This window comes from Panthera uncia, chromosome D2 (genome assembly GCF_023721935.1).
Source record: "Panthera uncia isolate 11264 chromosome D2, Puncia_PCG_1.0, whole genome shotgun sequence".
NCBI lineage: Eukaryota > Metazoa > Chordata > Mammalia > Carnivora > Felidae > Panthera > Panthera uncia.
This window is the reverse complement of record NC_064818.1, coordinates 12,110,090-12,133,481: the sequence shown is the minus strand read 5'-3', so window position 1 is coordinate 12,133,481 and position 23,392 is coordinate 12,110,090. Positions and strand designations below refer to the sequence as shown.

At 49.5% G+C, this 23,392-nt stretch overlaps 1 protein-coding gene across 1 annotated transcript in view; it reads left to right on the top strand.

Annotated features, from left to right (window-relative positions):
• GPR137B (G protein-coupled receptor 137B) overlaps window positions 1–23,392 on the top strand; it is a 49,310-nt gene that overhangs the window by 13,336 nt on the left and 12,582 nt on the right. Inside the window, exons 4-7 of the mRNA XM_049645978.1 lie at window positions 8,064–8,113; window positions 14,270–14,492; window positions 17,204–17,353; window positions 20,212–20,340. Coding sequence (XP_049501935.1) covers window positions 8,064–8,113; window positions 14,270–14,492; window positions 17,204–17,353; window positions 20,212–20,340 — 552 coding nt within the window. The remainder of the gene's footprint in view (window positions 1–8,063; window positions 8,114–14,269; window positions 14,493–17,203; window positions 17,354–20,211; window positions 20,341–23,392) is intronic.

Genomic DNA, 23,392 nt, shown 5'->3' with positions numbered 1-23,392 from the left:
ATTTAAAAGTAGTGCGTGTGTGAGCGAGAGAGACCTCCTGGTTTCTTCCCACCTCAGCCTGCGTGGTGCACACAGTGTCAGCCCCACTCCGTTCCTGCGAGACTCTCCCAGGGACCACGGCACTGAGGATCCGGGGTGCAGCTGGGGCGGTGGGGTCTGGAGGCTGTTATGGGTGGGAAAGTTGGGGGGTGTCCGCCCTGCGTGTTCATTTCCAAGCGGCAGAGCTTCCGGGGATATGGAGCCCCGGAGACACAGGTCGTGTTTGGTGGGAGTTCATCAGGCGGGATGTCTGCATGAGACTCTGAATCAAGTGCACGTTTGGAAGTTCAGTCGGTCGTCGCAGACGGTTCCTCTGGGGCCAGAGAGCTTTTGTTTAGTTTCGCTGAATGCACAAGGGAGACCGTCCTACACGCAAAGAGTAGCATGGGGAGTTTCTGCCAGAAGCAGCCAACGTGACATTAGGAAAAATGATTGTAAGGCAGCAAATGCCAACTTGAGTCAGTAGGAGGAAAAGTAGGCAGGAGTTCAAAAGGTCGAGCGGGGTGGGTGAGAGGGTCAGGGACTGTAATTTACCAGGGGAAGGAGGCAGAGGTCAGCAGCCGCTCTCGAGCCTTTCTGCTTCTGTCCAAGCAAGTACGTCATCTATAGCCCTCCTGCGTCATCTGAAAGGTGATGCAAAGGGCCTGGGGTTACCAAGGGGACCTCGGAGGGCCCACAGTGGGGGGGGGGGTCACATTCTGCCCCAGCCACAGGGGCCAACTGGGGGACAGCTTCCAGCTTCACCCCATGTCTACCTGGAACTGGGTCTTAAATCAGAATCTGAGGAGCCAGGTTTGCGCAGTGACGTCCGCAACCCCAGATGACATCTTGGGAAAGTCCGCTAGCTTTCCTCCCCTGGGCACCCGTTCTGGGCAGGACTTTCTACAGTGGTGAGAATGATGCTGAGCCCGCGGGGCGTCTGCGATGGGAAACACTGTATTTCTGTGATGGAGCAGCCACCTTCCAGGGCAGCAGCTGTGTGCTCCTGCCCTACCCTGTGCTCCCAGCCCTCACCGCCATGGGGCCCCCCTGAAAACCCTGGTGTTTTCACCGACTGTGTAGACACCAAAGGGATGTCGGGGAAGGGAGACCTGACCCCTTCGTTCACCCTTCTCATTCCCCAAGAGGCAGCTGGGGCTCTCCCTTCATCAGAGCTCCAGCCAGACCTCACAGTCCCCCGGGGCCACCACCCCCTGCTGTCCCTGTGACACCCTGTGGCCCCTCCTTCCTGTCTCAGTTTCCCTGCCATGGGCCTCCCTCTGAGGGTGCCCTCCACCACCCCCCATCATCTAGCCTCTCTCTCACACCTCCTGTCTCCAGGCCCCTCTCCCTGGGGCCTGTCCCCTCCCCAGGCCCCTCTCCCGTGGCCTGTCCCCTCCCCAGGCCCCTGTCTTGGCCTGCTGCTCGCTTCCTTCCTGCTCCTGCACTTGGGTGGGGACACAACCCGCTCCACACGGCCACCGCCCTGTGAGATTTACAACACTGTTACCACTCCTAAGGAGACCCCTATAGCCTGAAGCTCCCTGTGTCTCCCCAGATGCCCAGACCTGGGTCACCAATTACCTGCCTTCTGCCTTGCATTTGCCTTCACTTTCACCTCCCCTCTCAAGCCCCCGGCGGGCCCTTTGCTTCTCGTCCCCCTGCTGCCCCCACCCCGATTCTCATCATCCCTGCTGCCCCCCCGCCCCCTGAAAGCACAGCTCCCATGTCCATTTCCCCCGGTGAACACCTTCTGTGATGTCCCACCCGGGGACACACTTGCCTTCCTGCCCACGGGCTGCTGCTTCCCAGCCCTGCCGCTGTGCCACTGCCGTCCCGGAGCCGTAAGGTGCCCCCCTCGGCCGTCCTCCTCTCCTCACGTCATCTCAGGTCTGCTCCTGCCTCCTCGTGCCACATCCTGCCTCCTCATAGCCACTTACACCCCCTCGTACCCCCTCGCACCCCCTCATACCTCCTTACACCCCTCATACCCCCTCACACCTCCCTATACTTCCCTACACCTGTTCACACCCCCTCAAATCACTCATGCCTCTCCACATCTCTGCCCTCCTCACATCACTGGCATGTCTGTGTCTGGTTGTGAGTTTCTGGAGGTCAGGGGCCAACTTTTCTTCATCTTACAGTTCTTGAGTCCGGATTCCGTGCGCCATGTCCGGTGACCTGATGTGAACGCCATCAATCTGAAAGCGGGAATGACACGGATTTTTGTCTGGTCTCAGATTTTCCTTAGCTATTCACACAGTCCCTGACTTCCTCCTCTCTGATTTTATGGGTCTGGCTTTGTACTGAGCAGGCAGGGCCTCTGCCGTCAGGAGCACCATAAAATAGGCAAGGATAATTAATCTTTGTGTGCCTGCCCTTCAGGAGCTGTCTCCTCTCCCGACCGAGTTCCTGCCGAGGTCAGCGGGAGCTAGCAGTGGCCTGGAGGAGATGGGCAGCCTGATAAGGGATCCCTGGCGGGCCAGAGAGCAGGGATTACCCAGAATGCTTAGCTCCACTTCTGGGCACTAACCAACCTTTAATGACGTCTCTTGGAGCACAGATTGGATTAGGGGTGAGTGGAAGAGTTTGGATTTATTTTGCTGGAAATTTGGTCCGGACATTTATGCACTTTTCATTAATGGAGGCAGAAACTGTGCTGTAAAAAATATACACGTACGTGTATTTATTAATTTTTTTTTTTTCAACATTTTTTATTTATTTTTGGGACAGAGAGAGACAGAGCATGAACGGGGGAGGGGCAGAGAGAGAGGGAGACACAGAATCGGAAACAGGCTCCAGGCTCCGAGCCATCAGCCCAGAGCCTGACGCGGGGCTCGAACTCACGGACCGCGAGATCGTGACCTGGCTGAAGTCGGACGCTTAACCGACTGCGCCACCCAGGCGCCCCAACGTACGTGTATTTATATGCACACGTGTGTTTGTACGTGTGTGGGGGGTGATATATAATAATGGAATGTATATATTGTGCTTTAAAATGGCAGGAATTTAAATACAGCTTTAAGGAACTTGACTTTTGGAGGATTAACTTGAAGGATAAAGGAAGATGTTCTCAGCATGGCTTGACTAGATTCAATTGCATTCGAGGCACACACTCATCACAAATTGTCAGCAGCGGGTTGAGTTTTTACAAATCATGGACAAGCCTTGTATTTTGATGTGGTTATCACCTTGGCTTTGAGTTTAGAGAGGATCAGATGATTTACGATCAGATTGTGCCTTTCCCTGGTGATGACCTTGTCCCTCCGGGCAAGGCGGGAGTTTGAGTTTTGTGGGGTTTCCCTCTCTTTTATTGCACAAGTCATTCTGTGGTCCCTCAGGGTGGAACCCCTCACCCACGGGCCCCCGTGCTCAGCGCACTCCTTGGCTGCTGCCTGTGTTTAAGGGGAAAACGTCTGAGTATCATTTAAAAGTTATCCTTCCTTCTTGTTTGTTGTGACTATTATCATTGCCATCATTACTCTTACTAAGTCCGCAGTGAACAGTCCATGCTTAGTGCCGAACTCTTTTCCCGAACTCTTTTCCCGAACTCTTTTCCCGAACTCTTTTCCCTGGAACACTTATTCAGAAGACCTTACATGGCCAAGTAAGTTTGGAAAACTGTTGCCTACCGTATGTTTTGCTCAAAGATTTACAGCAGATCGGAGTCTTTTCCAGACTCTGGGACGTTCCTGCAGGGAAAAACTGTTTAGCCTAGCAGTTCCTAAACGTGTTTGATCCCGTGACATTTATTTCCCTAACACTGATGAATTCTCAGTTCTGTGGGAACACCTTGGAAAGCTGTGCCTCCGAGGAAATTTCTTAGAAGCGGAACTGTTGGAGCAAAGCGTGTGACTGCTTATGAGGCTTGCATCCTGGACCGAGTTTTTGATGGTCGCGGCTGGGCACGCCGCCCTTCACCACGCTCCGAGAGGGGTGTTCTGGGGTCCAGGCTGGCCTCGGAGGCAGTCCCCCCGCACCTGACTCTGTGCAGTCTACGAACGTATGCAGGCGAGCTACAGAGGCAGGGGGCTGTGGGAAGTTGAGAAACGTCTGTTTGGTTTGTAAAGAAGGTGGGCAGGTGGGCGGGTGGGGACTCCTTCCGCGCATCCAGCCTGAAGACCCAGCACTGGCTGGTGGTGGGAGCAGCAGGGAGCCCTGGTCGCCTGAGTTGACCCTGATCCACCCAGACTCCCTCCTGTTGTCTCTGAGCCACCAGGAGCTGCAAGGACCAGAGGGGGCAGTACTCCGGGCGAGACAAGAGGAGGCCGAGGTGCCCACCGCTGGAGCCCATGGCTTGCATGTCGGCTCCCAGCGCTCAGACCCGCTGAGGCCAGAGCCTCTTTCTGGTCTGCGTCCCATCTTGTCTCCTCTGGGTGTCTCCCCTCCAGCTGTAGGCCTGTTGAAGGCACTTGGCACAGAGCCGAGTCCACAGGATGCGACCACCTAGTCGTGCCCCGTCCGGGGGACACTATCCCATGGAGTGCCCTTGGGCCATGCCCGGGAGCACCGGGATAGGCCCGGTGTGTACGAGTAAACTGAGTCACTCAGGCCGAAGTTACCTGCCGCTGACCAAGCCCCACTAAGTGTGGCACAACGTTAAAAATATTTGCACGTTGACTTGACAAGGTCAGGCACTTTTTCAAAATATTGTAGTTTCGGGACACCTGGGTGGCTCAGTTGGTTCAGGGTCCAAGTTTGTGAGTTTGAGCCTGGCATCAGCCTCTGCTCTGACAGTGGAGAGCCTGCTTGAGATTCTCTCTCTCCTCCTCTCTCTGCCTCTCCCCTACTCGTTCTCTCTCTCTCTCTCTCTCAAAATAAGTAAAGAAACTTCATAAAAAAAATACTGTGGTTTTTTCCACACTTTGATATCTATGAATTCTTAATTTTTATTATTATTATATTTTTAGATGTATGTTTATTTTTGAGAGAGAGACAGAGCACAAATGGGGGAGGGGCAGAGAGAGAGGGAGACAGAGAATCTGAAGCAGGCTCCAGGCTCTGAGCTGTCAGCACAGAGCCCGATGCGGGGCTCGAACTCACAAGCCATGAGATCATGACCTGAGCCGAAGTCAGACGCTTAACCGACTGAGCCACCTGAAAATGTGTTTTAAAAGGAGGGTTGGTAGTTCTGCTGATTGTAAAGTCTGTGGGAACAGGTGTGGTCCCTCCTCCCCCAGATACAGAGTCTGTGCCTGAGGGTCCCCGTTGGCAGCCTGTTATTGGAGACTTGAGGGAGGGCAGGAGTGTATATGTCTGGGGGGCTGTCCACGGGCCCTGAGCATCCCCTGATCTTTGTTCTTTGCATCATACCTCTCAGTGTCGTGTGATTCTCGTGGTGGCCTCTTCCAGTGTGTTTTAAATTAATGATTGCCGAGCTATTCAAGAGTAGCGCTTTTTCTCAGGAGGTGGTCCTTGGACTAGCTGGATCAGAATCACCTGGGGTCGGGAATGTATTACAATGCGGATTCCTGGGCCCCTCCCCAGACCCACCAGGTTGGCACCTCTAAGGGTGGGGCTGTGGGATTTGCATCTTTAACAAGTTCCCTGGGTGATTTTTTTTTTCTTTTAATTGAAATATAGTTGACACACAATGTTACGTTAGTTTTCCAGAGTACAACATAGTGATTCGACAAGTCTGTACACTACTCTGGGCTCCCCATGGCGAGCATAGTGACCGTCCCCATACCACGTTATTACCTCATTTACTGTCTTCCCTATGCTGTACTTTTCATCTCTGTAACTTACTAATTTTCTAACTGGGAGCTTATACTTCTGAATATCCCCTTCACCAATTTTGCCCATCCCCCCCCCAGTTCTCTGCATGTAAGAGTCTGCTTGTCTGTTGTTGTTTTGCTTTTTCAGATTCCACATCTGTATGAAATCACACGGTGTTGGTCTTTCTCTTTTCTCTGACCTATTTCACTTAGCATAATACCCTATAGGTCCGTCCATGTTGTCGCAAATGGCAAGATTTTATGCTTTTTTATGGTCAAGAAATGTTCCATTGTGTATGCATACCACTTCTTTATCCGTTCATCTGTCAGTGGGCATTTAGGTTGCTTCTGTATCTTGGCTATTGGAAATAATCCTGCAGTAAGCATAGGGGTGCGTGTTATCTTTTCAGAGTAGTATTTTTGTTTTCTTTGGGTAAATACTCAGTAGTGGAATTAGTGGATTGTATGATACTTTTTTTAATGTTTTGGAGGATTTCTATACTGTTTTCCACAGTGGTGGAGAGAGGGCATTAACTACTGAAGGTCCTCAGAAGAAGGCCTTTTAGAAGGCTCCCAGAGGGAAATTGCATACGTGTTCTGGGAACTGGCCCTTAGAGCCATCACGGAGGCTCCGTTGTGACATCTGCATCCGCAGACTTGGCCAGGCACTTGGGATCCACCGAGGAATTTCCTGGGATTACTTTCAGATATCCCTCTTGCAAACGGATTTCTCACTGCGTCTTCCTCAGACCCGGGGGTTCCGGGGGGGTGGGGGGCGCCAATATTTAACCTGTGTGACCTCTCAGATCCCAGAGCTGCCCCCGCACCCCCCCCCCCCAACTATGCCCACCCGTTCTCCCTTTGCCCCTCCTTCACTCTTTCCAGCTCTGGCAACGTATCTGCCCCTTAGATATTTTCAGGAACTGAGCAAAATCCACGAGACGTCCCAAGTACAAAGAGAGCTGCGAAGCTGGAGAGCATGTTCGGGAGCTCGGTGCAGAGGGGCTCGCTCGGTAGCGGGGAATGCGGGGCTTCCCATACTCCCCATCCACGGCAAGGTCATCCCTGGAAAAGGGTCGCCCCTTCTCTACTCTCCCATACCCTCCCTTCTCCCAGAGTCACCCCCGCCCTGCAAACACCACGGGTCCAGGAGAGCCAGGGCATGGGCTCGTGTGCTGCAGTGTCCTAGCCCCGCGCGGTCCCCGGGGCCCGAGCCGAGCTTGTCCCCGAAGCCCCTGCGCGCATGCGCACTACGTGTCGTGGCCGTGTCGCGGCTGGGCTGAAGGGAGCTGCCGCCTGCTTTCTCTGCTCATCGCCTCTCAGAGTCTCTGCCAGGCCGGCCGCTGCACCCTGCATGGACGCATTAGCAATTGTGCAGGACGCAAAAGTTGTGGTGAATTCCCAACACGTGACCTTTCTCCTATAGATAATGGTTGTTTGATGCTTCTAGAGACCAGGGACATTAACAAAGTGGGCTGCAAAGTGTGAGGCCTGGGTGCGTGGATGCTTATGTTCAGACAGCATGAATTTGGTGCCAGTGAAAATTCTAATAAAGGGTAAGGGTAGACTGTTTATCTCTGGTGGGAGTATGGGCTCAAATATGAGTCTTTATTAAATTTTTTTAATGTTTATTTTTTAGAGAGAGAGAATGCGAGTGGGTTGGGGCAGAGAGAGAGGGAGGCACAGAATCCGAAGCAGGCTCCAGGCACAGAGCTTGATGTGGGGCTCGAACTCAGGAGCTGTGAGATCATGACCTGAGCCAAAGTCGGCCGCTCAACCAACTGAGCCACCCAGGCGCCCTTCAAATATGAATCTTATCATAAGAGAAACACCTTGGCACTGGTAGACCAGTAATACCTTTACATTTTCTCCCCTTTTTACCATTTTCATCATTAAAAAAAAATTTTTTTTAAGTTTTATTTACTTTTGAGAGAGAGAGAGAGAGAGAGAACAAGGTTGGGGGCAGAGAGAGAACCCCCAGCAGGCTCCATACTGTCAGCATGGAGCCCGTTGCAGGGCTTGAACTCACCAACTGTGAGATCATGACCTGAATCAAAACAAAAAGTCAGATGCTTAACTGACTGAGCCACCCAGGTGTCCCCCCCACTCCCATTTTCACCATTTTTAAATACCTTTGTCTTGAAAATTGTATGGATGGCTTAAAAAATCTTTAGCTTAACAAACATTCTCACAAAGCAGATCTCTGCATTTCAGAAGCTGTGCCCTGGCACCTGGGTATAAAGGGAAAGGGGCGTTCAAGCGATGATGTTGGTTTGTTGGTGTCAATGTATCGCATCCCCAACCCGCCATGTTGTTCTGTCATTGCAGGTGATTTTCAAAGCCAAGTCAAAATATTCTCCAGAATTACTCAAATACCGGTAAGTACCCCGGGGGAATTTCCATCCACGTCCAGCAAATATGTTTTTGACTATTTAGTACTCGGCGGGGCACCCTGAGGCAGAAATGTAGTCCTCGTCCTTGAGAACCAAACACTCTGTAAAGAGGTCCTTAACACAAAAATTCACAGAATCAGGCAAAGCAGTGGTTGTTCAGGAGCAGGAGCAGTCTCTGCCTCGGGCTCTGTGCACTGTGAGAGTCACGGGAGTTTTGTGGAAGAAGTCAGTCTGTGCTGAGCTGAGAGGAGAGGCTCATAATCTGGAAGGAAATGCCTTAAATCACATGCCACGTTTATGTGAAGAGGTCGATAGGCATGTTTTTCTGTGGAGAGGGCTCATGGGTTTCCCACAATTTTCAGAGAGGTCTGTGACCCCAACACCCTCCACCCCAACAGCAAAGAACCAGTGGCTTCAAGAATGTGAGACTTGGTCAGGGGGAAAGGGAGACCAGGCATTCGGAAGGGGTGAGGCCAGCATACGGTGTTCTGATGTCCTTGCCCAGGAGGGCCCCACTGCCATGGGCGGACGTTTCTGAAAAGGCGACTTTGGCCAGTTACCTCCTTGAATCAAAATGAGAATGTATTTCCTTTGTTCCTTGAAAAGTGTGTAAAAATGTGTGCCTATTATGTTTTATGTAAATATATAATTTTAAATGTATAAATGCTTTCTGTTTCAAATTCCAAAGATGTACTTTTATTCAGATGTAATTGACATGCAATGTCGTATTAGTTTCAGGTGTACCACAGAATGATTTGATATTGGTATATGTGTATTGCAAAACGATCGCCTCAGTAAGTCTAGTTAACCTGCGTTACCATCCATGGTTACAAAAATTGTTGTTTCTTGTGATGAGGACTTTTAAGGTCATGGAAGTGCGTATTTTGATCTCCCCTTTTATATCCAAGAAAACTGAAATTGAGGAAGTGATACGACAGTACTCAGATCAAGAGACAAGTCTTGGCCACGTTTCTTTTTTTTCAGCTCATCTTGATGTCTTTGTTCACTACTTTGTGCATGTTTCTACCAGACTACTCAACTGGGATTTTAGGGTCCACCATGAAATAATGTTATTATTATATAATAACAATAATAATAATAATAATAAATATTATATAATAGTAAATATAATATAATATAATATAATATAATATAATATAATATAATATAATAATATTATTATAATAAGGAGAACCATTTAAAGGAGCAGTTCCCAAGTTAACTTCTCCGAAGCAAAGTACCTGGCCTTTCCTCCGCACCCATAATCTCTGCCTCCATCCTCTTGACTCTGGAAATGTAGATCAGCTGTGGGGACTGGGGAGCCAAGAATGCATGAAGATTGGGGTGGAGGAAGAATGTTCTGATTGGATCACGGAGCTGGTCTTGTCTTGGAAGCAGTTGGTTGAGCCTGGGGTAGTAAGGTGTCTTCTCGAAGTGAAATCCCAAAGCACTGGTCAGAAAATTTTCAGCCTGAGCACTTGGGGGATGGGATTCCTTTCGGTGAGAAGACGAGTGTGTGGGGACTGTACTTGATTCTGGAACCAAAGTGCAGACAGTAGGATAGGCTGTTTCCAGTGGGAGGGGATTTGCAGAAATGAAGGGAGGAGACCAGGAGAAACCCGGCTGGATGCGATGCTTGGGCTGGAGAAGGCATAAGAGTTTCTTGAAGCCAGGAAGGGTAAGGTTTCAGTGGGAGAAGCCTGTTAACTCCGGTCTAATAATAAATCCTCAGAGTTATTCGAGTTTATCTCTTCTATCTCCTCTGCTTGATTCCCCATTTCCTTAAGCCAGATGCCCCTGCAGACATTTCAGGCCATGATTTATCCCTTGAGATGCTTTGATACATTGGCTTGTAAATAGACTGGCTTTTCTAATTGAATCATGACTCATTTGAAATGAAACAGTAGCCCTTAGTCTAGAACTAGTTGCAACTCCTCACCCCAAGCTACTCCCATAGCAGTTCGATGTTGTTGTTGTTTTTTAAGTTTATTTATTTATTTTGAGAGAGAGGGAGGGAGGGAGGGGCAGAGAGAGGAAGAGAGGAAGAGAGAATCCCAAGCAAGCACTGTCAGTGCAGAGCCCGATGCAGGGCTTGAACCTACGGGGCTGGGTGCTCGAGAACGCTTTGACTTTAAGCCTTTTATTTATTTATTTATTTTAATTAGTTTTTTTTTTTGACATTTATTTATTTTTGAGACAGAGAGAGACACAGCATGAACGGGGGAGGGGCAGAGAGAGAGGGAGACACAGAATCGGAAGCAGGCTCCAGGCTCCGAACCATCAGCCCAGAGCCCGACGTGGGGCTCGAACTCGCGGACCGCGAGATCGTGACCTGAGCTGAAGTCGGACGCTTAACCGACTGAGCCACCCAGGCACCCCGACTTTAAGCCTTTTAAACTGTTTTCCCTCCACCTTTGATTTTTTTTTGTTGTTGGTAAGTAAAAATGTAATGAGCCAGGCTTTGCTTTTCCGGTTCTGTAAGGAATCTGAGATCTAAGAAGAGAAATGGAAACGACGCTTTCTAATCCGTTAGCGCCATCCCCTCCCCGAAGGAGGTAGCCAAGGTAGCAAAGTTCTGTCGTGTTGCATTAGCTGGCACTTCTGTCCCCAGGCCCGTGTGGGCAGGACTCTAGGAGCCACCTCAAAGGCTCACCGTCTCTGCGCTTGGGGACTAGCCAGAAGCTGATCCCTCTGGGCTCATGAGCAAAGTCATCTTCCCAGATGCAGGGCCCCACTGATTTTCTTCTCCTTTGGCCTTTTTTCTCATCATAGGCTGTTTATCCTGACCCTATGGTTTGAATTGAAAGGCAGTAATTCTGGGGGAGAGTGTACAGTGTTGTTGCCATGGAAACACACATTTGCCCTAGGATCTGTTCTGCACCCCTGCCCACCACCTAAATCTCTTTTCTGCAGAGCTGCAGACCCAGGAGGAAAAGTGAAGTTTTGTAAGGGTTTTTGTTTTTTTTTTGTTTTTTTTTGTAAAAAATGATAAAATAGAAAAAGATTGAAAGTTTGGAATGTGGACCTGTGGAAAGAAGGAAACCAAATCTACTGAGCTCCCCCACTCTCCTCCCCACATAACCCCCCTCCAGCCCTGAGGAAACACAGTGATGTTTTCCATCATAGGTTTTCATATACATTTCCCAGGACTGAGTTGTTTTACCACATTGACGATTTAGCTGACTTTTACCTTAATGTTGGAGCAAAAGTACTTTTTCCATATTGTTTCACGTCTCACAACACAGCTCATTTAAGACAAAAACAGGCTTCGGTGCATCTGGGTGGCTCAGTCGGTTAAGCATCGGACTTCGGCCCAAGTCATGATCTCACAGTTTGTGGGTTCGAGCCCTGCATGGGGCTCTGTTCTCTCAGCACAGAGCCTGCTTCATATGCTCGCTCTCTCTCTCTTTCTGCCTCTCCCCACCCCCCGTCTCAAAAATAAATAAACATTAAAAAGAGAAAAAAGACAATAACAGGTTTCTGTTTGGCAGGTGGTCTTAGAAGCACTCAGAGCAGGCCGGGATAGAAATTACGGGGCAGGAAGGTTTTAGGCAGAAAGATCAGCTTGGGTAAAGACAGGGGGAGATGGGGACATCTGTGGGCTTCACGACAACACACAGACTGGCTTAATTAGCATGTGGGGCACCCACCGATTGACCTGGCTCCGTAGACTGATTGGGAGTGTGGCGGAGTAGAGGGTTTAGGGTGGGGTTTAGGGTGAGGGTCAATCTGGACACCAGCACGTTGGTTCTAGACAGAAGGCATGGGACCATGTGGTTGGTGAGGACGGGGAGGGGGGCACACCGGGGAGCAGGAATAAAGAATCTGTTGACCTTGACAACTCAGTAAACTGGGGTTGTAATCAAGGAAGATCTTTATAGTTTAGGAGTCTGCAAAAAAAATGACGGTGCCTTTCATAGAAACAGGAAAAGAGAGAAGTGCTGGAGGAGGACCGTCGGGAATTAGGCTTGGACACGGTCTGAGGTGACAGGGTGGCAGCTGTTTGGAATGTGGGTCTGGTCGTAGGACGGGGGCAGTGGCTCAAGACGAGATCTTTATGAACCTGGTCGTACAGAAGCTGTAAGAGTGAACGTATTTCCCAGGGAACGGCGGGGGGGGGGGGGGGGGGGGGGGGGAAGGGCCAAGGGGGGGATCCCGGGGGGGGGGGGGGGGGGGGGGGGGGAGGAAGGGGCCAAGGATGTCATCACTTTGGGGGAGGAAGGGGAGGAAGAGGAACCAGCGGCTATCCAAGGGGCAGGCTCAGACAGGGGAACGTGAGGCAGGTGAGGGCTGTGGAGTGATGGACAAGGGAGCACCAGGAAGGTGGGGCAAGATGGCGGCCGAGAGTTGGCACCTTTGGGTTTGATGAGTGGGTCATGGGGGCCTGGGAGAACGTGGGGTCAGCAGGAGAGGACCTGCGGAGGAAGGAATGACAGGAAGAGGTAAAGACTCTGTGGACAATAGGAGAGGCTGGGGTGAGACCTTGAGGCTCCGTGGGGTGAGGACAGAGGAGAAACCAGAAGGGGCAGGACCCTTCTGCTGGATTCCCACAGCAGCTCTTTGAGGCAGAATAGGAATCCTCGTCTCTGTTTGTCGGATAAGGACACGCAGCCCAGAGTGGCCCAGAGACTCGCCTGACGTCTCAGCTCCATGTGTCGCCCACACCCTTCTTCTCTGGGTCACGCCAGGCAGGTGAGGGCAGGGCAGGGTGATGGAAAGGAGGGAGGGTGTGGCGGAGGCTTGGTTGCAAACCCAAGGTGGAAACGTGTGGCAGGGAGGCACCCCATACCAGCTGCCCTGGGTGCCACACGGTCAGTGTTGAGTTATGTCTGGCTTCCTCACCCTTTACTTACACTCTCTTTCTCCCTCTGCCCCTCCCTCCGTGGGTCCCGTCAGTGCCATGAGGTCCGGAGCTGGGACTACGATCCGGGATTCTGGGTCCCGGTCTGTAACAGCTCTTGAAGACACCGGTGTCATTCTGTAGCTTCCAGACCACTTGGAGTCGACGGTTTCCATCTTTTGGATTTCCAAATGTAGTCCAGTTAGACCAGTCTGGTTTTGAGCCAAGCAGGTCTGTTCCTTGTTTGCATATCTGCCGAAGGAAGTGAAGGGTATGGACAGTCTTGAAGATAAGCGTGAGGCTGCTGATTTTGGTTCTAGTAAATCCGAGAAGTCTTTCTGTAGACCTTGCACCAGTCACCCAGGACGTGAGGAGATCTGGGAAGCTACAAGGTAAAACTGACAGCGACCTAGACATTTTGCATCCGTTCAGCCTCGGGCAAGATGCTTGGGCAGATTTGCATCGCCGCAGAATACTGCCTCAGTAGTGAGTGTTTCCGGGTCAATGTGAGCACCACCCAGACTCCCCCCTCCATCCATGACTTTTATGGGGGGTACAGCCTTGTATACACACACACTTAGTCCTCAACAACACCCTGCAAAGCAGGTGTTATTTAGTCTGCGTTCAGATGATGAGGCTAAGGCTCCCACGGGGTGGTTTTGCCCAGGGTCACCGAGCGCAGCCTTGTTGGTGCCCCCCTGAGACCCTCCTCTGACCTGGAGCCCATGCGCTTCACTCTCAGCGTGTCCACGTGAGGAGTGAGCGCTCAGCGGGGGATTCAGTCCAGACGTGCGCTGTCCCACCCAGTCCGCATGGCCTCCCGGACGCAGGGAAGGGTGGCTCCGAGGGCACCTTCCTGAGGGTACAACTTGTAGTTTTATCTGTAATTTGTTATTTTTTTTTAATTTTTTTTAACCTTTATTTATTTTTGAGACAGAGAGAGAGACAGAGCATGAACGGGGGAGGGTCAGAGAGAGGGAGACACAGAATCTGAAACAGGCTCCAGGCTCTGAGAAGTCAGCACAGAGCCCGACGCGGGGCTCGAACTCACGGACCGCGAGATCGTGACCTGAGCCGAAGTCGGACGCTTAACCGACTGAGCCACCCAGGCACCCCTTTTATCTGTAATTTGAATCGTGGAACAGCCACCTCCGAAATCTGCCCTCGTAGGTGTTGGATAACTCTGGTACGTTCTGCTTCTGGCAGCCAACCAGAAAATACCGCGGTTTCCTTCTGGATGGATCCAGAACGTACAGCCAGCGTGCAGGCAGCGTCTGACATTTCTCACTGGTCCCTTCCAGGTTACCCCTCTACCTGGCCTCACTCTTCATCAGCCTCGTTTTCCTGTTGGTGAATTTAACCTGTGCGGTGTTGGTGAAGACGGGAAACTGGGAGAGGAAGGTCATTGTCTCCGTGCGTGTGGCCATTAATGACACTCTCTTTGTGCTGTGTGCCGTCTCGCTCTCCATCTGTCTCTACAAAATCTCGAAGATGTCCTTAGCCAACATTTACTTGGAGTCTAAGGTAGGTGGGATGACGGTCAAGATCCCCTCAGTAAACTTACTCTGAAAATAGTTTCCTGGTTGCAAACAGACAACTCAACAAATACCTTTCACACCTGCCCTAGAAATGATTAGCCGTGCCGTGGTTGCCAAAACACAGAGCTGTGTAGTTCGTGAACTTTGTATGCGAGGAGGGTTCCGTTCGAGCTGGCTCAACGGAACCAAGAGTGCAGAATTCCTGGCAGAGAGGTCATCTCTGGCTTATAGATACAGTGTTTAAAGGACTTGGCAGGATTGACTGCGCTGATAATATTCGTAGAAACACACACCCAGTGACCCCTGTGTTCCAGGCACTTTTATAGAAGATAAGCGTTCTACACGGGGAAGCTAATGTAATCCTCACAAATCCCTGGGGGGAGGTATTATCCCCACTTCATAGACCGGGGGACCAGGGCGCAGAGGTCAGGAGCTCGCCCTGGGTTGCACACTCAGTGGATGCTCAGCTCAACTTGGGACCCGGCAGGCTGGCCCCGGGGTCTTTCAGGTGCGATTCACGCTCCCCTCGGGACCGGCCTGCGTGTCAGGGGATGGTGGACATCCCAGTGTGGACAGCGCCCCCTGGGGTTCAGAACAACGTCTCTTTCCTGCTGACTGGTCAGGGATGGAGGCAGATGCTATGAGAGGGAGGCTCCTGGCCCCTTCCCTCGCTTTGCTGCTGTATGGCACACCCTCCAGTCTCTGTTTTCTCCTTCCTTTCCCTGGAGTTAGAAAGGACAGGGGCGCCTGGGGGGGCTCAGACCGTTAAGCTCAGACCGTCTGACTTCAGCTCGGGTCATGATCTCGCGGTTCGTGAGTTCGAGCCCCACGTCGGGCTCTTTGCCGACGGCTCGGAGCCTGGAGCCTGCTTTGGTTCTGTGTCTCCCTCTATCTGCCCCTCCCCCATTCACGCTCTGTCTCTGTCTTTCAAAAATGAATATTAAAAAAAAAGGGGGGGGTGTGGATATGCTCCTGGGGCTGTGGTGCCCAGGTGCCCCTGAGTGGCTTGATCCCAAGTTTTCCTTTGTCGAGAAGCTCAGTGAAGTGTGGAGGCTGGGGAGGGGCCCCAGCACACCAGTCACTTGACCTCTGTGGACCTTGGCTTTTCTCATTTGTAAAATGGTTGAGTGACTTCTCACCTTCCTCGACCGTTCTTGGCTGCCTTCTGTGCCCCGAGGCCCAGTTGGCTGCGGTAAATGTTCGGTCTGCAGACCGTGAGGCAGCTCTGTCTCCACAGTGTCGTGTCCTCAGCAGTGACCAATAGATTAAAATCTGTGCCTCTGACTTCAGAAATATAGAGCCGTGGGGCACCTGGGTGGCTCAGTCGGTTAAGCGTCCGACTTCGGCTCAGGTCATGATCTCACGGTCCATGGGTTCGAGCCCCGCGTCGGGCTCTGTGCTGACAGCTCAGCCTGTTTCAGATTCTGTGTCTCCCTCTCTCTGACCCTCCCCTGTTCATGCTCTGTCTCTGTCTCAAAAATAAATAAACATTAAAAAAAAAAAATACAGAGCCATCACCAGGCATCCTGTGAGTGGCTGACCTCTTGCAAAATCCCAAAAGACTTCGGTACAACCAGAGTAGTTCCCACTTATAAGTTCTCTCCCTCTATGCTTTACCTGTGCGTCCTCTCTCTCTTTCTCTCTCTCTCTCTCTCAAAATAAGTAAACATTAAAAAAATTTTTTTACAGAAAAAAAACCCACAAAAATCAGAATTGTGGTTTTTACAGGAAGGGTTAAATTTCAGACTGCCAAAAGACCATTTAGGTCACCCCTGTGGCAAACAAGCGAATAACCTACTACTGACAAAATAAAATACTATCTCGTTAACTAGTGACTTCCAAATGCAAATCTCAAAAATCGATTTCAGTTTTTTGGTGATGTTTGTCAGCTGTGTTTCTAGCTGGCACCCATTGACTGTAAATCGATAGCTTCCTAAATTGGGGCACAAATCACCAATTTCCATGTAATTCCAAGTCCAGAGTGACACTGCGACTCCAGAGCTTCCGGCTTAGAAGATTCTGGACTTTGAGGCAGCGCTCCCTGCCCAGAGCCACCATCAGCGAGATCGCACTCTCCCAGCTACCATCCTGCTGAGATGGGCTCTTCCTGGGCCACAGGCTGTGCACTGGGCTCATAAGTCAGGGGTCGTCTTGCAAACTGAACAACATAAGCCACTTGACTTTGCATTAAGCAAATAGCCCATATTTAAGGCATCTCCAAATTGGCTTCCAGATTTTGAAGCATCTATTTGAAGATAATCTGAAATTTGCAGAGGGGAGGGGCACCTGGGTGGCTCAGTCGGTGAAGCGGCCGACTTCGGCTCAGGTCATGATCTTGCGTTTGTGGGTTCGGGCCTCTCGTCAGGCTCTGTGCTGACAGCTCAGAGCGTGGAACCTGTTTCGGATTCTGCGTCTCCCTCTCTCCTGCCCCTCCCCTGCTCATGCTCTGTCTCTCTCACTCTCTCTCAAAAATACATTAAAAAATATTTTTTTTAATTGAAAATTTTTAGGGGGGATGTGGGATGCAATGAAGCTTGGGCTTGGGTCTAATGTCTGAGGGTGGAGGCTTTGATGGGGCTCGTGGGCACCATAGCGCATGCCTCTGAGGCATTAGGCTGAACACAGGCCGGGTTCCGGGAGGAGGCCGGTGTCCCAGACCCGGATCGGGCGCAGCCCTCATGGCTCCCGCTCTTCCAGGGCTCCTCCGTGTGTCAAGTGACTGCCATCGGAGTGACCGTCATCCTCCTCTACGCCTCCCGGGCCTGCTACAACCTGTTCATCCTCTCGTTTTCTCAGAGCAAGAACGTCCATTCCTTTGATTACGACTGGTACAATGTATCAGACCAGGTCAGTGGGTGCCGGCGATCTGTCACCTGAACGGCGACTCTTTGCTTCGCAGCATCCCATGTGGCAGAGAGGTATAAGCTCCTTGCTTCTGCGGCTAAATAGCTGGGTGACCTTGCCGGTCGCTAACCTGTGTGGTATCTGCATCCTCATCTGTAAAATGGGATCGTAGTACCTGCCTTGTTCCAGCTCACGTTTCTGAGAGAACTAGGGTATATATGTGCACACACACACAGAGACACGCACACACAGACATGCAAGCACACACATGCATACACTTCTGCTTTCTCCTTTCTGGGGCTCTTGTCAAGCAGTACTTAAAAAAAAAATTTAAGTGCTTCCATATAAATGTGAGATGGTTTCCTTAAAGGGTGAAATTTGCCAAGGGAAAACAGAGTGTGCGCAGGTTTCAGAAAATACATAAAACCATGACTTAAAAAAAAAAATGGAGCCTGTAAACAACATTTGAGGAACTCGAGACAAAAATGACTGGGGTATTAAGGTGTTAGTAAAAGCTCCTTTTAGCAGTTGTCTCCATCTGATATTCTTCTCATTTAATACATCCTAGAAGCTCATAAATTATAAAGCCACAAACAAAGGTAGCGACGTATCATTTGGGATTCTTGTCCAAATGAGAAAGACTGAACGTAAGTCATCCCCTCACTTGGGAAATAGCGACGCTTTGTGCAAATGAGAAAGACTGAACGTAAGTCATCACCTCATTTGGGAACTAGCGACGCTTTGTCCTCAGCCGTGGACGGGGTGCTGGGGACACAAACGTTCACAGACTCCCTCCCTGCCTGGGGGAGCGACTTATGTCCACTGAGGAGAACACACACACAGGCCATTACAAGAGAGAAACAGAACTTCTGTTCTATGACAGGAGACTACTGGATTGAATTGCAAAAGCCCTTAACTTTTCCTGGAAAAATACTGAATATTCAACCATATACAAACGCACTTCTAAAAATCCCAGCGGTGCTCAGAACCTGGGCCGGATTAAGACCCTGGAGGAAGGCACTAAATGACCACAATAAACACGTGGGGACAAAGGGAAATTCAGGACAGGCACATGGAAGGTGTCATAATTAGAAAAGATTAAAACAGCCACCACCACCCAAACCAATTCCACACGTGCAGGATGGTAGAAAGTTGAGCACTGCTGAAGGTGCGCCCTGTTTTGAGAAAATCAAACATAAAAATGTATTTTTCCTGTCAGTGAATTTAACCTGTGCAGTTAGCCAGTGTGTTAGCTAAGGGCAAAGCGGGTTTAGGATAAAATCTAGACAGAGAGGTGTGCCTGGGTGGCTCAGTTCGGTTAAGCGTCCAGCTCTTGGTTTCAGCTCAGGTCATGATCTCACGGTTTGTGGGTTTGAGCCCCACATCAGGCTCTGTGCTGACAGCATGGGGCCTGCTTGGGGTTCTCTGTCTCCCTCTCTCTCTGTCCCACTCCTGCTCTCTCTCTCAAAATAAATAAATATACTTCAAATACACACACACACACACACACACACACATACATATAAACTTTAAGCAATAATAAATTAGAGACTTATTCGTAAGACAAAGGCTCTCACGGAGTAAAATATACATAAAACTTACAATTGTAACCATTTTTAAGTGTACAGATCACTGGCATTAAGCACATTCCCATTGTTGGGCAACCATCACCACCTTCTGTCTCCAGAACTTGTTCATCTTCCCAAACTGAAACTTCATATCCATTAAACAACAGAGATTAGGTTTTAACAAAATAATTATTTCAATTTTTCTTTCAGTTAAGGGCTTCTGGTGATAACAAATTTAAAATACCACGACCTTGAAAGTTCTGTTGTTTTTTTAGGGGGATGGTTGTTCATGAGTAGCTAGACCTGTGGGGTTGCAACTGAGAGAATCTAGGCGCAAATCTAACAGGTGGCCACAAGCTGCCCGCTATTCGTGTAGAATGAATAGAAGGACAGCGTGCTACGGAGATGTAGCAGAGATGGGACTGGAGATGCAAAGCTCGAGAGGGATCCTTCCGAGAGTGGCATGGTTAGTGCTGGTTACTGTACTTCGAATCCCACGTAATGGAGAAGGCAGAAGGATCGAGTTGAGGTGATCGGCCAGCTGTGGCCCGATTTTGGCACACTGTCTAGGTTTGAGATGCTGGCCTCTCTGGTGGAGTTGCCCAGACGCGACCATGTGTGCTTCTCACAGGCCGTGTGCCCTGCAGGAAGGGAGGGACGACGCACCAGGCCCATTCAGCTGTCTCACTGGTCCGGACAAACGTCCTGGACTCTGAACAGTTGTTTCCAAACAATCTAGCCTGCGCAATTGATGGGTTGGGGCTCCTGGGTGGCTCAGTTGGTTGAGCATCCGACTCTTGATTTTGGCTTGGGTCACAGTCCTGGGGTTATGGAGCCCATAGGGGATTCTCCCTCTCTCTCTCTCTCTGCCCCTCTCCCCCGCTTAAAAAATTCACGTGTTTATCCTAGGGATGAGACAAAGGGTCACAGTTACATGCTGCTCTTAAAAATTGAGGAGGGGGTGACATAACGTCTCATGATTTGATTGCTGAAGGAAAGAAAATCAACTTAAATTCAGGAGACTTAATTAGGATATGAGGAAGATTTTGGAGGCTGGAGTACTAAAACATCAGAGACGGGCAGTTTCTGTCCTTGATTCTCTTGAAGGTGATAACTGTCTCTCCTGTGTGGCTGAAATAAGCCCCCACCTGAGGTCTGGACCATTAGTTTTGCCTGATTTCAGCACGCACATCATAGCATTAGAATTAGTCTCTGTTCACGTTAGGAAGAATCAGATCAGACTTCTTTCCTCCGCCCTCAGTCTGGTGACTCCATTTCCTCTCTTTTCCGCAGGCGGATCTGAAAAACCAGCTGGGGGATGCCGGATATGTGGTGTTTGGAGTGGTTCTTTTCGTGTGGGAGCTCTTACCCACCACCTTGGTCGTCTACTTCTTCCGAGTTAGAAACCCTACAAAGGACCTTGTGAGTAGACCATTTGATGTTTGCAGAAAAGATCTGCCTCTAGTCACAAAACACGCAATCAGATTTTCTTCTCAGATTTTCAGTAGCGTGCCTCTTCTGTCCTGTTGTGTTATAAAAATTTCCCATGTCTGTCTGTGACTGTCTTTTTGCGTAACTCTTTTCGAGGCAAATTCATTCTTCAGCTAATGCTTTTAGTTGTATCTCAGGCCTTGAGCTAGTGATCAGCTGTTTTTCCTAAAGCAACAACAGTGTCATTAGTATCTTAGCCTTGCCTTGGGGCGAACCCCATCTATAAGCTTTGATTTTAGCAAAAGGGAAATAGAAAATGGGGCTCCAGTTCCTCACCCCGTGTTATGCCGGAGGCGCGGTGATACGGAAACACCGTGAGGAGTGCTGACCTCACTGTCCCAGTTTGGTCCCATTTCTGCTCAGCCAGCTTCATATAAATGTCTTTATGAGGACGGGACAGAATGTGCACGACTTCCCAGAGTGAGGAAACTCCTGGGAGTGTCGGCTTCGTGAATTATTCCAGCCACACTAACCGGCGCTGGAATTTTGAGTCGCTGATCTATGAAACCCGTGGAAAAGTAGAGTAAGTGGGTCTTGGCCAATGTGAGCCAAGCGTGGGCGGTAAAGAAAGCAGCGATCCGATAACCAGCCCGCCGTGTTTCCCCCCAGCACAGCCTGACCGAGGCCCCCGCAGACCAGGCAGGTGGGCAGTGTTTTTTAGACCTCGGGATCCGTTTCCTCCCCTTGGATGATTTTTTTTCGGAAGCCGCCCTGCACTTCCTCTGACCTTTACTTGATTTGGGAACAGCCAGAGGCGTCTGTACGGTCAGATCCTAAACACTTTGGGGTCACCGGCGAAGAGACAGGACCGGACGGGCAGGCAGCGGATTCTAGGCCGGGAGTCCAGCTGCATTGCTTTCTCTCCTTTCCTGAAGTTTTCTGGGCGCCTTGCTTGCCTGCCTGAGGGATAGGGCGGGGTCTCTTAATCACACTCCCGTGCCCAGCGAGGCCTCACCCAGGCATCATGTGCCTTTTCGTCACTTCCCTGTGTTTCAGGGACTTCAGAACTGGGCTCCCTAAGCCCAAGGCAGCCTGAAGGAGAGAGTAGGTGTCCAAATTTAACGAGAGAAAGGCTAACGCGATAGTGTTCAAGGTACTATTTTCTTAAATGAATGCAGAATAATGTCTCAATTTGTACTCTCAGATCTCATTGTCCAGGGAAATAGGTCACCCTTAACATACTCTGTGTAGCTGGGGTTACTTGGTTGTAGTGCCTTGAATAGCTCTGCTGTTGAGGGCATTTTCTAGAGCAGTGGTTCTTAAACTTTTCAGTCTCAGGATACTTTACACGGATTCTTTTTTTTTTTTTTTTATTGATCTGTAACTGACATATCAATATTTCAGGGGTACAGTGTAATGGTTTGATATCTGCATATATTGCAAAATGATCACTGTAAGTCCGGCTGACATCCATCACTGTGTAGTTACAGGGTTTTTTTTTTTCTTGTGATGAGAACTTTCGAGGTCCATGCTCTGAACTACGTTCAAATACGCAGTCCACTATTAGTAACTCTGGACCCCGTGCTATGCGTGACATCCCCAGGACTTACTTCATCACTGGAAGTTTGTACCTTTTGGCCCCCTTCGCCCATTTTGCCCACCCCCTATCCTCCACCTCAGGCCAGCACCCATCTGATCTTTACATCCATGTGGGTTTTCTTGGTTTACTTTTAGAGTCCACCTAGGTGAGATCTTATGGTATTTATCATTTTCTGTCTGACTTATTTCACTTAGCATAACGCCCTCAAGGTTTATCCATGTTGTTGCAAGTGGTAAGATTTTGTTCTTTTTCTTGGTTGAGTAATACTCCGGCGCGAATAGCTTTTCCTTAGCTTTTCATCCATTGATGAACTTTTAGGTGGTTTCCATGTCCTGGCTATTGTCAATAATGCTACAGTAAACACGAGGGTGCATGTGTCTTTTCAAGTTAATGTTTTTTATTTTCTTCAGATAAACAGGTAGAAGTGGAATTGTGGGATTGTAGGGTAGTTCAATTTTAATTTTTTGAGGAACCTCCGTACTGTTTTCCACAGCTGCACCAGTTTGCATTTCCACCAGGAGTGTACAAGGATTTCCTTTTCTTCACATCCTAGCCGATACTTGTTACTTTTTGTCTTTTTCATTGTAGCCATTCTGACAGGTGTGAGGCGGTCGCGCACTGTGGTTTTGATTTGTTTTGATGACTAGTGAGGTTCACATCTTTTCACGTGCCTGTTGGCCATCTGTAGGTCTCTGGGAAAATGCTCAGGTCCTTTGCCTGTTTTTAATTGGGTTTTTGCTATTGAGTTGTAGGAGTTCATATATTTTGGAGATTGGATATATGATTGGATATATTGGATATTTTGGATATTGGATATATGATTTGCAGAAATCTTCTCCTATTCAGTATGTTGTCTTTTCATTTTGTTTATGGTTTCCTTTGCTGTGTGGAAGGAAGCTTTTTAGTTGATGTCCCGCTTGTTTGGTTTTGCTTTTGTGTCATTTACTTTTGGTGCCAGATCATTGCCAGGACTGACATCAGGGAGATTACCACCTGTGTTTTCTTTTAGGAGGAGTTTTATGGTTTTGATTCTCACATTCAAGTAGTTAATCCATTTTGAGTTAATTTTTGTATTTAGTATAAGATAGTCGTCCAGTTCCATTCTTTTCCATGTGACTGTCCAGTTTTCCCAACACCATCTATTGAAAAGGCTGTTCTCTTTCCATTATGTATTCATGGTTGCTTTGTTATAAAGTGATTGACCATGTAAGCATGGGGTTCTTTCTGCGCCCTCAGTTCTGTTCCATTGATCTAGGTGTCTGTTTTGTTTTTTTTTTTAATTTTTTTTTTTAACATTTATTTATTTTTGAGACAGAGACAGAGCATGAACGGGGGAGGGTCAGAGAGAGAGGGAGACACAGAATCCGAAACAGGCTCCAGGCTCTGAGTGGTCAGCACAGAGCCCGACGCGGGGCTCGAACCCACGGACAGTGAGATCGTGAC